Source organism: Propithecus coquereli, unplaced genomic scaffold (assembly GCF_000956105.1).
Source record: "Propithecus coquereli isolate 6110/MARCELLA unplaced genomic scaffold, Pcoq_1.0 Scaffold222, whole genome shotgun sequence".
Classification (NCBI taxonomy): Eukaryota; Metazoa; Chordata; class Mammalia; order Primates; family Indriidae; genus Propithecus; species Propithecus coquereli.
In genome coordinates, this window is record NW_012147412.1 from 1,883,392 (window position 1) to 1,896,196 (window position 12,805).

The window sequence follows — 12,805 nt, forward strand, 5'->3', positions numbered from 1 at the left end:
TGAAACTATGTGAGTTTCACAATGGAGCGCGTTCCTCCGGACTCGTATTTTCCGCTGTGCTACCGGAGCTAATTCTCTGGCTCTCGGCTCTCCCTTGGAGGTGGGGATGAGGCCAGGGCCCCGGGAGGTGGTCGCGTGGCGGGACAGGGGGCTGTGCCGTCAGGAAAGGAGACTAGCTACGGTTTGGGGCGACCTCCACACGGCCCTGCCTGTATACAGAGCAAGCAACTAACTCCTGAGAAAACGAGCGAGCCCCACACAACTCCTAATTCCTGCAGGGAGGACGAGGAGGTGTGCCCGCCGGGGAGGGGCACGCACCCTCGCGGGCGGGCGCTCGTTGCCTTGACTTCCCCATCCCCGGCGGGGAGGGGCGGGAGTCGCCGCCGAGCGCAGAAAGTGCGCGAAGGGGACGCGCCGCGAGCCGCACACGTGACGGCGCCGCGCCGAGCCGAGCGGGACCCAGCGGCGGCGGCGGCGGCGGCGGCGGCAGCGGGCGCAGCGGGGCGGCCCGAAGCGGCGCGGGCGGCCTGGAGCCCCGGGAGCGGCGCGCGCGGCCCCGGCCCAGCCGCTCTCCCGGCCTCGCGCTGCACATTCTCTCCTGGCGGCGGCGCCACCTGCAGTAGCGTTTGCCGGAACATGGCGACACGGAGCAGCAGGAGGGAGTCGCGACTCCCCTTCCTATTCACCCTGGTCGCGCTGCTGCCGCCGTGGGCTCTCTGCGAGGTCTGGACGCAGAGGCTGCACGGCGGCCGCGCGCCCTTGCCCCAGGACCGGGGCTTCCTCGTGGTGCAGGGCGACCCGCGCGAGCTGCGGCTGTGGGCGCGCGGGGATGCCAGGGGGGCGAGCCGCGCCGACGAGAAGCCGCTCCGGAGGAGACGGAGCGCTGCCCTGCAGCCCGAGCCCATCAAGGTGTACGGACAGGTGAGCAGTTTTGCAACCCGCCTTCCTCCAGTTTTTCCCTCTCCCTGCACTTCCTCACCCCCGCATCCATCCGTTTCGGTCGCCTCCCAGGTGCAAGCACCACTGGGGACTTCCCGGCTTGCATTTGTTTTTTTCCCCCCACATGAGTACAACCGTGAGCACTTGAATCGCATTGATCTTTCCTTCTTTCTGTCGATTTTAGCAAACGCATTCCAGGTAACTCGCGGGGTGCAGTGCCTGTTTCCCCAGGGTTTGTGCAGACCGATGTAGTTTCCGGCAGGTAGAGGAGGGGTGCAGCTTCATTCTCCATCTGGATAAAAAACGGGCTTTCTTTAGTGTATCATCAGTTGGCAGAGGAGGCGAGCACCCTGCAGTAGCAGTACACTTACACAGAACGGCAAAAGGAGGGGGTTTCCACACTTACCATTATTAACCACAATAAAGGTGGGCAAACCTGAAGCTTGTCGACTATCTCTGTGTAGTCAAAACAAGAAGGATTGTGTGTGGGTGTGTGTGTGTGCGTGTGAGTGTGTGTGTGTATGTGTGGGTGTTTGTAAGGGCTGAATTAAAAAAAATTTTTTTTCTCTGAAGGTGTGAGAATCTATGCATTCCTCCTCTCCCACCCCTCAAGACACTGACTCACCCGCCCTTTTCAAGATATTGACTTTATTTTGGACAGGAATATCCCTCATGGCACTGAGGGATTTGAAAAGACTGCAAGAAATCGGGTGGGCATTATTATTCTGTAAGTGATTTATTTCTGTCCAGGCAATGGGTTTATTAGATCATAAGTAATATGAATTTCACTTTTATGGCCAGACTTATTGCTAGGAATTGCAAACTGAGTTCGTAGGTTAGTATCAGCACTGGCAAGATTAATTTGACCATGTTATTGCCTCATGAGACTCCTAGTCCTGCAGTTAAGATCGACAGCAGCAAAACTGGGAAATCAGTGGGGGAGAAAAAGTGGGACCAATAGAGGTGGTAAATATGTTCCTAGAATCAAATTATTCCCTTTTAAAGTAGAAATGAAAGATTAAGCTCTGAGTTCTGCCTTTCTTCACTGATTTTGCTTTAGTCATTTCTTCAGGAAATATATAGAGTTAAATGTTCAACCCTTGGAACCAGGAAGAACCTTATAAACCTTGTCACCCTCTTGTGTCATTTTGTTAGTGAAGAAACCGATGCTGGGAACAGTGAGGTGACTAGTCCAAGGTCGTACCGGGAAGAGTCACCTGCTCTTTAGTTTTTGTCTGCATTGTCTCAGTGATCTTGGGTTGGTTGTAATCACCCTATCATTATACGATGCTTCTTAAATATCTCTTTTACAAAATAAAATATATTATATATGGCTATAAAGGGGGGAAGGGTGGTGGTGAGTGGGTGGGAACATTTGACTTCTGTTCACTGTCCACTGTGTCCCTGGGCAAGAGTGTGCCTTAGGGCATGTAACTGCTTGGACACGCATGCTTGTCTCCTCTTGGGCCTGGGTCCTTGTCCCCTCTCCACCCCCATCTGAAACTTCTTTTCTGTGTTGTTGAAAAGAAGTCAGCTAGGACCTTGCTCTCAACGGGGATGCCAGCGTTAGGCTAATGGAGGGTGGGGGAGGAGGGGAGGCTCCCTCGTTCACTGGTCCCCCCAGTCAGCCCAGCTCTGCTGTGCTCTCGAATCAGCACTCTGGGGGCTGGCAGTAGGGTGGTGGGGGGAGAAAATCCCTCCCAGACCCCAGGTCTCCTGAAGCTATAGTTTTGGTTGAGGGAAGAGCTTTCTGGTCTCAAAAATAGGCACCCAGGTGCCATTTCTTCCTTGGGTTTGGTTTGTGAAAAGCTCCAGGGGATGTGGGGCAAGTTAGAGATGAACTCTGTTGTCACTGGGAGTGACTTCAGAGCCCTCGGCTTTTATGTTTCTGGGCCAGCCAGACTGAGTAGGGCTCAGCTGAAGGTTGTAGAACTAGCAGTGGAACTCATGATGAGGAATTCCTACCAAAGGGTGAGGATGCAAGGCTGTGTTTTTTCTCCTCCGTGACTGCCTTCCTATGCCATTGTTCTCTGTTGCCCTGAGGTTAATAAGAAGTGGTATTAACTTGAATCTTTAAGGATTTGGATCAGGTAAAAGGAAGAACTTCCTGATACTGGGCTTTCCGCTACAAGTTCTCTCTGGCGCAGACCCTTCAGACTGCAAGCACGGGAGCTGGTGACTGAAGGCGCTTGGGGTGCCCCTGTTGGAGCTCTGGAGTAACTAACATCTATTTGGAGTGACCTTTCTCGCTAGGGTGACTGTTTGCCTCTATTTTTCTCTGCAGACCTGGTTTATAAGTTGTCTCTGCTCGTTATGAGTAGCACTCCCTTCACTCTCAAAAGTGTCAGGATGCAACTATAAATTATATGGTCATTCTACTTCTAGCCCTAAGCCAAGTTCCACTTTATACTCCCTGACCCTCTCTTCCACTTTTAAACCTAAGGAATTGCAGTGTTTTCTGACACGACTGCTTGAGTTGAGTGTGGTTCTGAAGAGGTGGGGATTAAGATTTCATTTCTGCTTTCAAAAAACTTAAGATTGAAGGAGGAGATAAAGCAGATGCGGATATAGGTATAAATGTACCTGGACGAGAACCAGTAAACATGGACACAGTAACCCAGTCACAACTCTACGATGGTGTGTTGGTGGGCTGTGTGACATGCAAGGCGTGGGAGACGGAGTGATAAGGGATGGTGGGCTCAGACGCTCTGCAGCTTCTTGCCCTTTGACCTTTGAGTGAGGTTAAGAGGACACCCCGCAGCACAGAGCAGGGCTGGAAGCAGAAGCCGCCTGAAGGAAGAAGCCCCAGAGGTGGTGGTAAGGCCACCAGCTCCAGGGAGAAGAGAAAGGAAGGCTTGCTGGGGAATGCTTGCATCTGAAAAAGAGCCCCACATTGGGGTCAACATCAGTTCTTTTTTCCCTGCTTTGCTAACCTGTAGTGTAAACTAGGCTTAGTTATTATTAGTTAGTTATTTTAACCATATTCCTCCTCAGATTCTCTGATGTGGCAAGCGAGACTGGTTTCTGCTGTGATTACTTAGGGGCATGTTTGTATTGATAATAATAAACTATGGTAATAGTGGTAAAAATGATTTGCTATCAGATATTAGGACTTTTCTGCTAAGTTTAAAGTTTAGAAGGTTTAAAGTTTAGAAGTTGAGTCTTTTCTAGAAAAGGTTAAACCCAAGAAGGGGGATTCTCTAAGTCATGGCCACCCTCAATTTCTTTCTAATTTCATGTCAGCTCCGTACCTCTGTGCTGTCATGCTTGCTTTTTTTCCTGCCTGAAATGGTCTTCCTTTATTCTTGTCTTTGCCTGGAAAACCCCTCCCAATTCCATTCTTCAACTCCAAGGAATACCTCCCCGTATTCCCAGGCTCCTGTGGGAAGAGTTCTTTTGAGCTTGGGTGCAGGACTTACTGCCTTGTGTTAGAATCACTTAGCTGTCTCATCTCCCTAATTTGCTCCTTGAGGGTATGGATCGAATCTTTCTCGTCTGTGTTTCCCCGGCACTTGGGAGGCCCTTAATGATTTGTGGACCAACTGCACATCTGGAAGAAGAAAGGCCTGGAGGCTAGGAAGCAACACTCAAATTATATTAAAGGTATTTATAGGGAGGACTGTGGTGAACCCACAAATGGGTAGTGAAAATGAGTCAGCTCACTCGGTGGTGTGGCGACGATGCAAATGGCATGGCCTCCAAGGGCCCTGATTTTCCTGTGCTATCTGGGAGTTATTTTGAGTGAAGAGCTTGGGTTCTATTTTATAAAATCCTCCCCTTTAGGGCTGTCATACTGGTTTGTGCTAATGGTATTGTTTTGGGGAAAAATCCTTTGGAATGAAGCACAAAGCCTAACAGGATTTACAGGTTTATTTTCCTTTCAACAAGCTCTCTCTTCATAATTCCTACATTTTAGAGGCCAGGGAGTATTCAGTGTCCTGATTTGAGACTGAAAATAAAGTGTCTGTTACAGCACAAGCCCCTGGAGCAAAAGGACTCCTTTGGGGGTGGAATACTGTTTAGCTTTAGATCTTTGTTGAGTAGATTCTTGCACGATACACTTGCTTAGGAAAGAATTGGCTGGTTCATTCTGAAGTTGGGATGTTTGACCCATATGCTCCCAAAAGAAGGTGAGACGGCAAAGCATTTGCTGTTTCATGTTGGCTTGTATGTCGGTGAAGAGTTACTTGGTGTCTTGGGTTGGCTCCATGAGGGATGTGACCTTGAAAAACTCTTCCTGGTTCTACTTGGCATCTCTTCTTGTTGAGTTCTGTGCTCAGTCTCTGGCCACTATATAGTTCATTAATAGCTTACATGTCTTAAGCCACAGAGGTGGAGGCTCTCAGAGTTGGAAGGAATGGAGGAAAGGGCAGGGTGAGAAGAGGAGGTGTGGTGAAATGAAAAGCCATCCGATTTGTTTACTTAGCCTTCAGTAGGTAATGTGTGTTTACAAAATGAAATTTGTACAAAAGAGTATGTAGTGACAAATAGATTTCCCTCCTTCTTGTGCCCCTCATTCACCCAGAGCCCCTTCCCAGTTGGCATCCACTGTCATCAGTGTTTTTATATCCTTCCGGAAATATTCTATGCATGTACAACATGTATGTACATAAAATTTGAAACTTGAATAATAAGTGGCTTTCTGTTCTCTGTAGCCCCTGGTGTCATGAATAATGAGATTAACTTTAGCTCTAAAATATATTTGTAGCATTATCATGGTGAATTGTCAGGGAGTTACCTGAAGTGTTATAGTATAAAATAGATACTTTTTCTCCAGGCTGAGTTAAAAAAAAAATACCAAAAAACAAAAAACACTTCAATTCTTATTTCGCTTGGAGGGTTCCTGCACACCAGGAGAGCGGCATTATGTGGCTCTCGTAACTTGGAGAGACGCGGGAGAGCATCCCCTAGAGATGTAGAGCCCAGGTGTGTGACAGTAGCAGAATATAGAGATCGTGGATCTTGATTTTAACTTGCATTCTTTTCGAGAATGTTTTCTTTATGTTTTGTAAGATGATGTTAACGGTATGCTTAATAAATTGCTTTGAGACTTGGGATCTACAAGGCAGATCCTAACAGCAATGAATTTCCCAAAGCAAAAGGTGGATGTTGTAGGAACATTTCATTGTCAGATTTTGGTCTGTCCTAACCTTAGAGGTGACAGCCATTTTTGTAGTGTCATTGTTTAATCCCAGGGCAGAGATGGATGAAGCCAGCCTTGTCCTGTTCACTGTAATGGAGGGACACAGGGACATTCTAATAATCTGGAGAGCAAGCAATCCAAAAAAATAATCTATTTGCCTTTGCTATGTATTTATTTAGTCTTTTTTTTTAAGCATTCGTTTACCTTTTTAATTAAATTTTGCTTAGGTGAATATTAAAATGAGTTTGCATTCTCTGATCTGCTGATAGGGGAAATGGGTGGCATCAATATGTTTAGGGAAAGCCAGTGTGGAGTTTAGGGTTTTTGATAATAATTCCGATACAGATAATTGAGAGTTGAATTGCATAGAAATTTATTAAGCCTGGGGTATCACACTGACTTTTCCAACATTTATTTAGATTTAAATAAATGGGATGGAAAGTAAAGGAGAGCTCACTACATTTTGGTCTGATCCAAAATGGAGTGGGATTAGTATTTCTTCAGAAGTGGCCTGGGGTGAGGCACTGTCTTTGTTGATGGGCATGGGACCTTCCCATGCCTTCTCTAGGTATGCCAGAATCCTTTGGCAGATGGCATATTCAGTCCAGCCACGTACATGCAAAAATCAATTTTCCTCAATTTAAAACGAGCCACAGTTAATTTCGACCTAATTTATTGGTTTATCGACCTGTGAACCTTGGGCCTTCGAAGAAGTGGCATGGGCAGCCTTCTAGCATTGAAGTGGCTGATGATGCTAAAAACCAGAAAAGGCAGGGTAGGTTGCTGATCAGGATCAAGATTTGGGTTTCATCCTGTATTGTTAGATGCTCAGTTTTTAAATTGTAACATGAGGAATGCTTTGTGCATTTTGGGGTGGGTTCCTGAAAAAGAGGATTTCATAACAACCAAAGCACAATGGTGTGTTAAAAAATAATGACAGAATTCTGTTACCCACTGGGTAATTGTTAAGTATAATCGTAACATCCATGCCCATATCACTGCTCCTAGCCAAGACTGGAAGAGCCTCTCTTCCTGGCCTCGTGATGAGTTCTCCAACATGGCACCGTGTGATAGATCTTTCCACAGTGAGGATGTTCTCTCTGTGCTGTCCAGCATGTCCACTGGCCAGATGTAGACACTGAGCACATGAAATGTGGGCAAGTATGAGTGAAGAATCAAATTTTCTTTGATTTAATTTCAATGTATTTAAAGTTTAAGTAGCCAAATGTGGCTCTTGGCTATTGTATAGACAGCACAGCTTTGGTGGGATGTAGGCGGCCTCCTTTTCCCAGCTGTAGGCAACCTCTGTTTCACCCAAGAGAGAAGTTACAGCAAAGACCTGCATTTGTTCCTGTCACAAACAGAGGGAGCGAAAGCAAGAATGGAGGGCTCTAGGTGTTGGCGGCTGCTGACTGCCAAGTTGAGTGTCGGGAGGTGGTGGCCCTTCTTTCCTGGGTAGGAACGCACCAGGGGACCATGGAGGGTGGAGCAGGTCCAGTGGTCATCTCTAGGGCAGGCTTCTGTACGGTGGCCTGCTTCCATCAGTCACTTAGGTGATGAAGGCTGGCATTCACAGGACTCACCGAACCTCTGTGCTTGCGCTTCCCATCTGGCCTTGCACAAACAGTGCGCTTGTATCTGGGCTTTGCTGAGGTGGTGTGTGCATTCTGTTTAGCCATGAAAGATGTAAACAGTGCCTTAACAGTGGGGCCATCTCCCTGCCCTGCCCTTTGCTTCCTGTGCTCTTGTTAACTTACCTCGATGTAGCTGGATCTGTCTTTCATCCCTTCAACCCTGCAGGCTGGCATGAAGACAAACAATACAGGCGTGTGGTCTTCATCATGGCATATAAACCTCCCCCCCCTTCCTGGCTGACCTTTTAACTTAGCATGCCATTGCTGTTGCTGCTGCTGCAGGCTCTTGGCTTGGAAAATCAGGACCCTTCATGATGATTTATCTCCAGTCCCCTGAATTAGATTAAAAACACAGCTACGAATTCTCAGAAAGGCAGGCTGATGTGATTATATCCCAAATCTGAGTGGCAGACAAGGGCAATAAAAAGATGTACGTATATCAAATGCATTTTGTGCCATGTAGGGGCCAATATGCTGTTTATTATCCTCCCCCCTTTTGGAGGTTTTTTAAATGAAGAAGGTAACTGATATGGCTTCTGTTATTTAGAAAAGAGACTAGCCTATTGCATGGAACCCTCTTCCCCGTTAGCTGTGGATTGAATGGGAGCTTGGGGAAGATGGCTAGCGTGACTCTCCTGTCAAGTAAATTGAGTATGAACCAATGAGTGGGCCCTTAGTTGGGGTACTGAGTGGTACTGAGTGGTACTGAGGTGAGTTCCATCCTCCTTTGGTTGGCTGGCGTGTGGAGGGATGGTGTCATGATGAAATTTTTAACTCCTAGGAAACCTCTGCACCCAGAGGAATTGGGAAAAGCAGGGAGGATCTGATTAAGCTTGGAAGGCCTGGGTTAAGAGCCACCTGGGGAGAAAGGCTGGTTCGGGACTGTGGCTGCAAGACTCCCATGGGGTTAGGGGCGCAGATAGGAAAGGACCCCGTTTCTCTATTAGCCCAGGAGGTACATGCAGAACAGTTCCAAGTGGGTCTGCCGCGCAGGGACCTGGCAAGAAAGGGCAGTGCTGGTCTGCCCAGGGGCGTCTGCAGAGAGCCTGCGCTGGCAGGGAGTCAGAACAGAGCTGGGCGAGTGGCCTGTGGAACTGGGAGCGTTTGGAAGGACTTGAACGTTTTAAACCTGTGCTCAATTAATTGAGTAACCTGAGACTCTGTACCTATGACTTACCTCATCTGTGTATATTTAGTTGCCTGAAATTCTCTCACTGAGTAGTTAAAAAAAAAATCTTGCAGTTCACCGTGCACGTGGTTTGCTGGATTTGGCGAGGTGTGCTGCGGGTGGCGGGGACGGGGACGGGAGGGTTAGGCCTTGAGTCCCTAGAGGAGAAGGAAGGAGTGGATGTGGAAAGTTGGACAGGGGTGAAAGAGCTATCAAAACAAAGGTAGGGGAGTTAAGCCAGCGGAGCAGTGCCCGGAGGGCGCCCGGCTGTCGCCCTGCCTCCTGGTAGCTCAGAGGGCATCTCCTGTTACTGAGAAATTGGCCACGCTGCTGGGTTTGATGTGTTGTGTTCCTCTCCGTTAGTCTTGTTTATAGCTCCTCTCACAGGGTGGTAAGGAAGCCCCGGGTATGGCCCTGTGCTCTGGGGTGTAATGTTCAAATGCTTTCCCTTTGGGGTTAGGGAAGTGCTAGAAAACGGGGCTGAAGCGTTGGGACGCGGAGGTTGGGTTTCTCCAGGCTTCTGAGTTGGGCCGTGGAGCGAGGGGAAAGCTGCCTGCAAGCCTCACTTGGCCACGAGCGCCGAGCTCGACTCGAGCGTGCAGGGTTTTGTCACTTTATATATGTCATCGCTCGCTCTTAGGCCTCGCGCTAATGTTAATGCCTTACGTGGAGCCATTTTGTGAAGAATGGCTTATTTTGGTAGAGAGCCATTTGGTAATGAAAAGAAATGATGTTTGAGCACATTGGAGTTTATGAAACGATATTCGTAGGTTACATCTCGTCTGATTCTCACAACAGTCTTGAAAAACTGGGAAGATAAGAATTATTACTAATGTCATTCCACAGATGAGCATCTCGAGGCTCGGGAAGGTGAAGTGACTTACCCACACTTAGCCAGTAAATCAGAGAGACCAAGGCTCAAACCAAGCCTCTGACTTGTGTCAAATTTACTGAGGCACATTTGCCTCTCGTAAGTAATCTGGTGAGATCTTTGCTCTCAGGCAGGGATCCACAGCTTTGTTTGCTGTGAACTCTTCCCCCGCCCCGCCTTTAAAGCCTAGAGATCTCATGTAGTTCCACCCTCTCCTGGGCTGTCCCGGCCACACTGATCTTTTAACTTTTCAAATGCAGCAGGTCAATCCTCAGTGGCTTCCCGGTCCTGGTCCTGGTGTTTGCTCTGCTCTCCCTGAGGTCTGGATCTCTCTTCTCTGCCTCACCGCTCTTTTTTCCCTAACTCCGCCCTCTTCATCTTTATGGTATCAGCAAGCAGGTCAGGTCTGCACTGAAGCCTCGCTCCCCCACCAGAGGTTAGGTCCTCTGTTTAACAATAGTAATCCAGTCGTCACTCCTGGCACTAGTTGTTTAATGCTTGTTTCCCCTACCATATTAAGAGTCGTGAAGCAGGGCCTGAAAGTCCGCTGGTTTTCTAACACCCAGAGTGGCATCTGGTATGTAGTCAGTACAGAGTCCTGGCTCGGGGTGCCTGGCAACCATGAGCACTGTTCAGGGGTGCTTGCTGGGCTTGCCCTGACCGTGTGCCTTGTGCTGGGACCCCAAGCAGTATGGAACGCTACCTCTGAATTTTTTATCGGAGCTTAACCCCGTTGGCAAAATGTAGCAATTGGTTTAGATGTTCTCTGAGATTCCTTCTGGCTTTGATATTTTCCTCTTTTTCTTCTTACCAACTGATAAATCAAAGGGTGATGTTAATGCTCATTGACAAGGAGATTTTTCACAGGTTCCTTTTAATAGGGAGCCCCACCTGGAACAGCAAAGCATGTTTGCTAAATAACAAAGTGGCACGTGCAGGACAGAGTGGCACGTGGAGGTAGACAGTGGAGAGGTTCTACCTGCCAAGAATCAATCTGAAATTCTGAAATGAAAATAAATCTCTCTGAACTGGTACTGTAAGTCAGCGAGTATATGATTACCATCCTTTTGGGAAAGAGAAGGTCGTTCTCTCTCTCTTTCTCTCTCATGGTTTTTATCTATGGAGAGCTCATGGCTCCAGTGAATGAAATTGTAGTAAATGCTGAGTTCTAGTCCAAGGTCATTCTCCCTTTGTTTCCTGATCTGTAAAATGGGCAGCCTGAATTTATCAGCAAAGTAGTTAATGAGTTCTGTGGGGAAAGCATCTTGAGCAGACACAAAAGTCAAGTGAGTGAGCTGAGATTCTGTTAACAGAGACTGTCTTCAGGGAGCACTCATAAACTAGATTTCAGTTCTCCTTCTGGGGGAAGAGTCCAAGGAGGATAATAAGCTTACTAAATATAGTGAGAACAGAGTCTTGAAAGGGGTCAGAGAGGCGATTTGCATACCTAGCATTTAGGCCATGCAAAGGGATGGTTTGGGAAAACCTTGTTATTCTTGGACCTGGGGAATCTGTCTTTGGTTTCCTCAGGCCCGTCATATATAGTTCAGGGGATTGAGAGGCTGTCTCTGTCCTCACAGTTGAAGGACAGGGATATTTGTTTTATACCTCGTTGTAGAATTTTAAAAACGCGTCTTTGTATTTCGCCGCTAGTGAAGCAGAGAAATGAATCAGACTGCCTCATTTGTTCTCCTCGTGCTGTGTTCTGGGAGGAAGCTGTGTAGGAGTGGCAAGGACTGCAAGCTGTGGGTGTGTAGGACATCCTGATCTTTGGATTTGACCATGCTGAAAGAGGTGATGGCAGGAGGAATGAATGGGGAGGGTTATGTATGACTCATTTCATGAAGGACCCCCATCCTCCTGAATAAGCCTCAGCAACTGTATGGATTTTGGTGGTTTTATTGGAAACTCCTCATTGTTGGTTTAGACTTAGAACCTTCATTTCCCCCAGAAGTGCTCTCTCTATGCACTCAAACAGGTAAGAAATGGTTAAAGAGCCTGCAGGGTGCTAGGCATCTAGTAGGCCTCAGTGCTTTCATTGGTAAGTGGATGCCTGAGTAATCAGTATCTTCGTCCAAGCAATCTATTTCCTCCTTTCTAGCAACCCAGAGCTTGACAATTGGGTGGCAGCAGACTCTTCCCCTCACTCTGAATCATACGTGGCAAATCATTGCACCTCTTTGGATTGTCAGGGCATGCAGGGGGACTGAGAGACAACACGTGTGGGTGTTTGGGACCTGTTCGATAAAGCCGGCAAGGCGTGTCGAGGTGTGGGTGGCGCAGGCTGTTGTGAGCTGGCAGGGGATGCTAGCCTCGTGCCTGCAGCCGTTTCTGCAGCCAGGGACACGAAGGCCTGTGAGGGTGCCGTGGCTCTGCAGATGCTGCTGACAGTGCTTTGAAGGATTGTTTTGGCCAGAGACCCAGTCCCCAGCCTGCCTCCTCTGTGACTCACTCTAGCTGCATATTTTGGTAGCAGGAGGGCTCGATAGGACACGAAAGAAGCACTTCTTAAGAGTGGGAGCTCCTAGGTTCTGGATTAGTACTTGAGAGACACAGTGCTCTTTACAGGTCATAGAGGTCTTTTATTTAAAAAAAAAATTGAGGCGTAATTCACATAGCATAAAATTAGCCATTTTAAAGTGAACAATTCAGTGGGATGTAGTACACGCACCACGTTGTGTGACCACTAGCTCTTCGTTCCAAAACATTTCCATCACTCCAAGATGAAGCCCCCTGCCCATTAAGCAGTCATTCCCTCCTCTCCTCTCCCCCCAGTCCCTGGCAACCGTTAATCTGCTTTCTGTCTCTATGGATTTACCTTTTCTGGACATTTCATGTGAATGGAATCATGCAATATTTGACCTTTCGTGTTTGGCTTCTTTCACTTAGCATATTGTTTTCCAGGTTCATCCACATTGCAGCATGTATCAGTATGTCCTCTAGTCTTAACAATCATCCCAAATCCCCAAAGAGGAGCCCCCCTGAAAAGAGGGGGTCTTCCTAGCCTCTGTCATTCAGTCCCACCTCCTGCCAAGAGGCAGGTGAATTGA

General features: G+C 47.9%; 1 protein-coding gene across 1 annotated transcript in view; it reads left to right on the top strand.

Moving 5' to 3' along the window:
* Positions 1-513: 513 nt before the first annotated feature.
* Positions 514-12,805, top strand: part of SORL1 (sortilin-related receptor, L(DLR class) A repeats containing) — a 165,151-nt gene continuing 152,859 nt past the window's right edge. Inside the window, exon 1 of the mRNA XM_012644914.1 lies at positions 514-921. Within this exon, the coding sequence (XP_012500368.1) occupies positions 637-921 (285 nt within the window). The 5' untranslated portion in view covers positions 514-636. The remainder of the gene's footprint in view (positions 922-12,805) is intronic.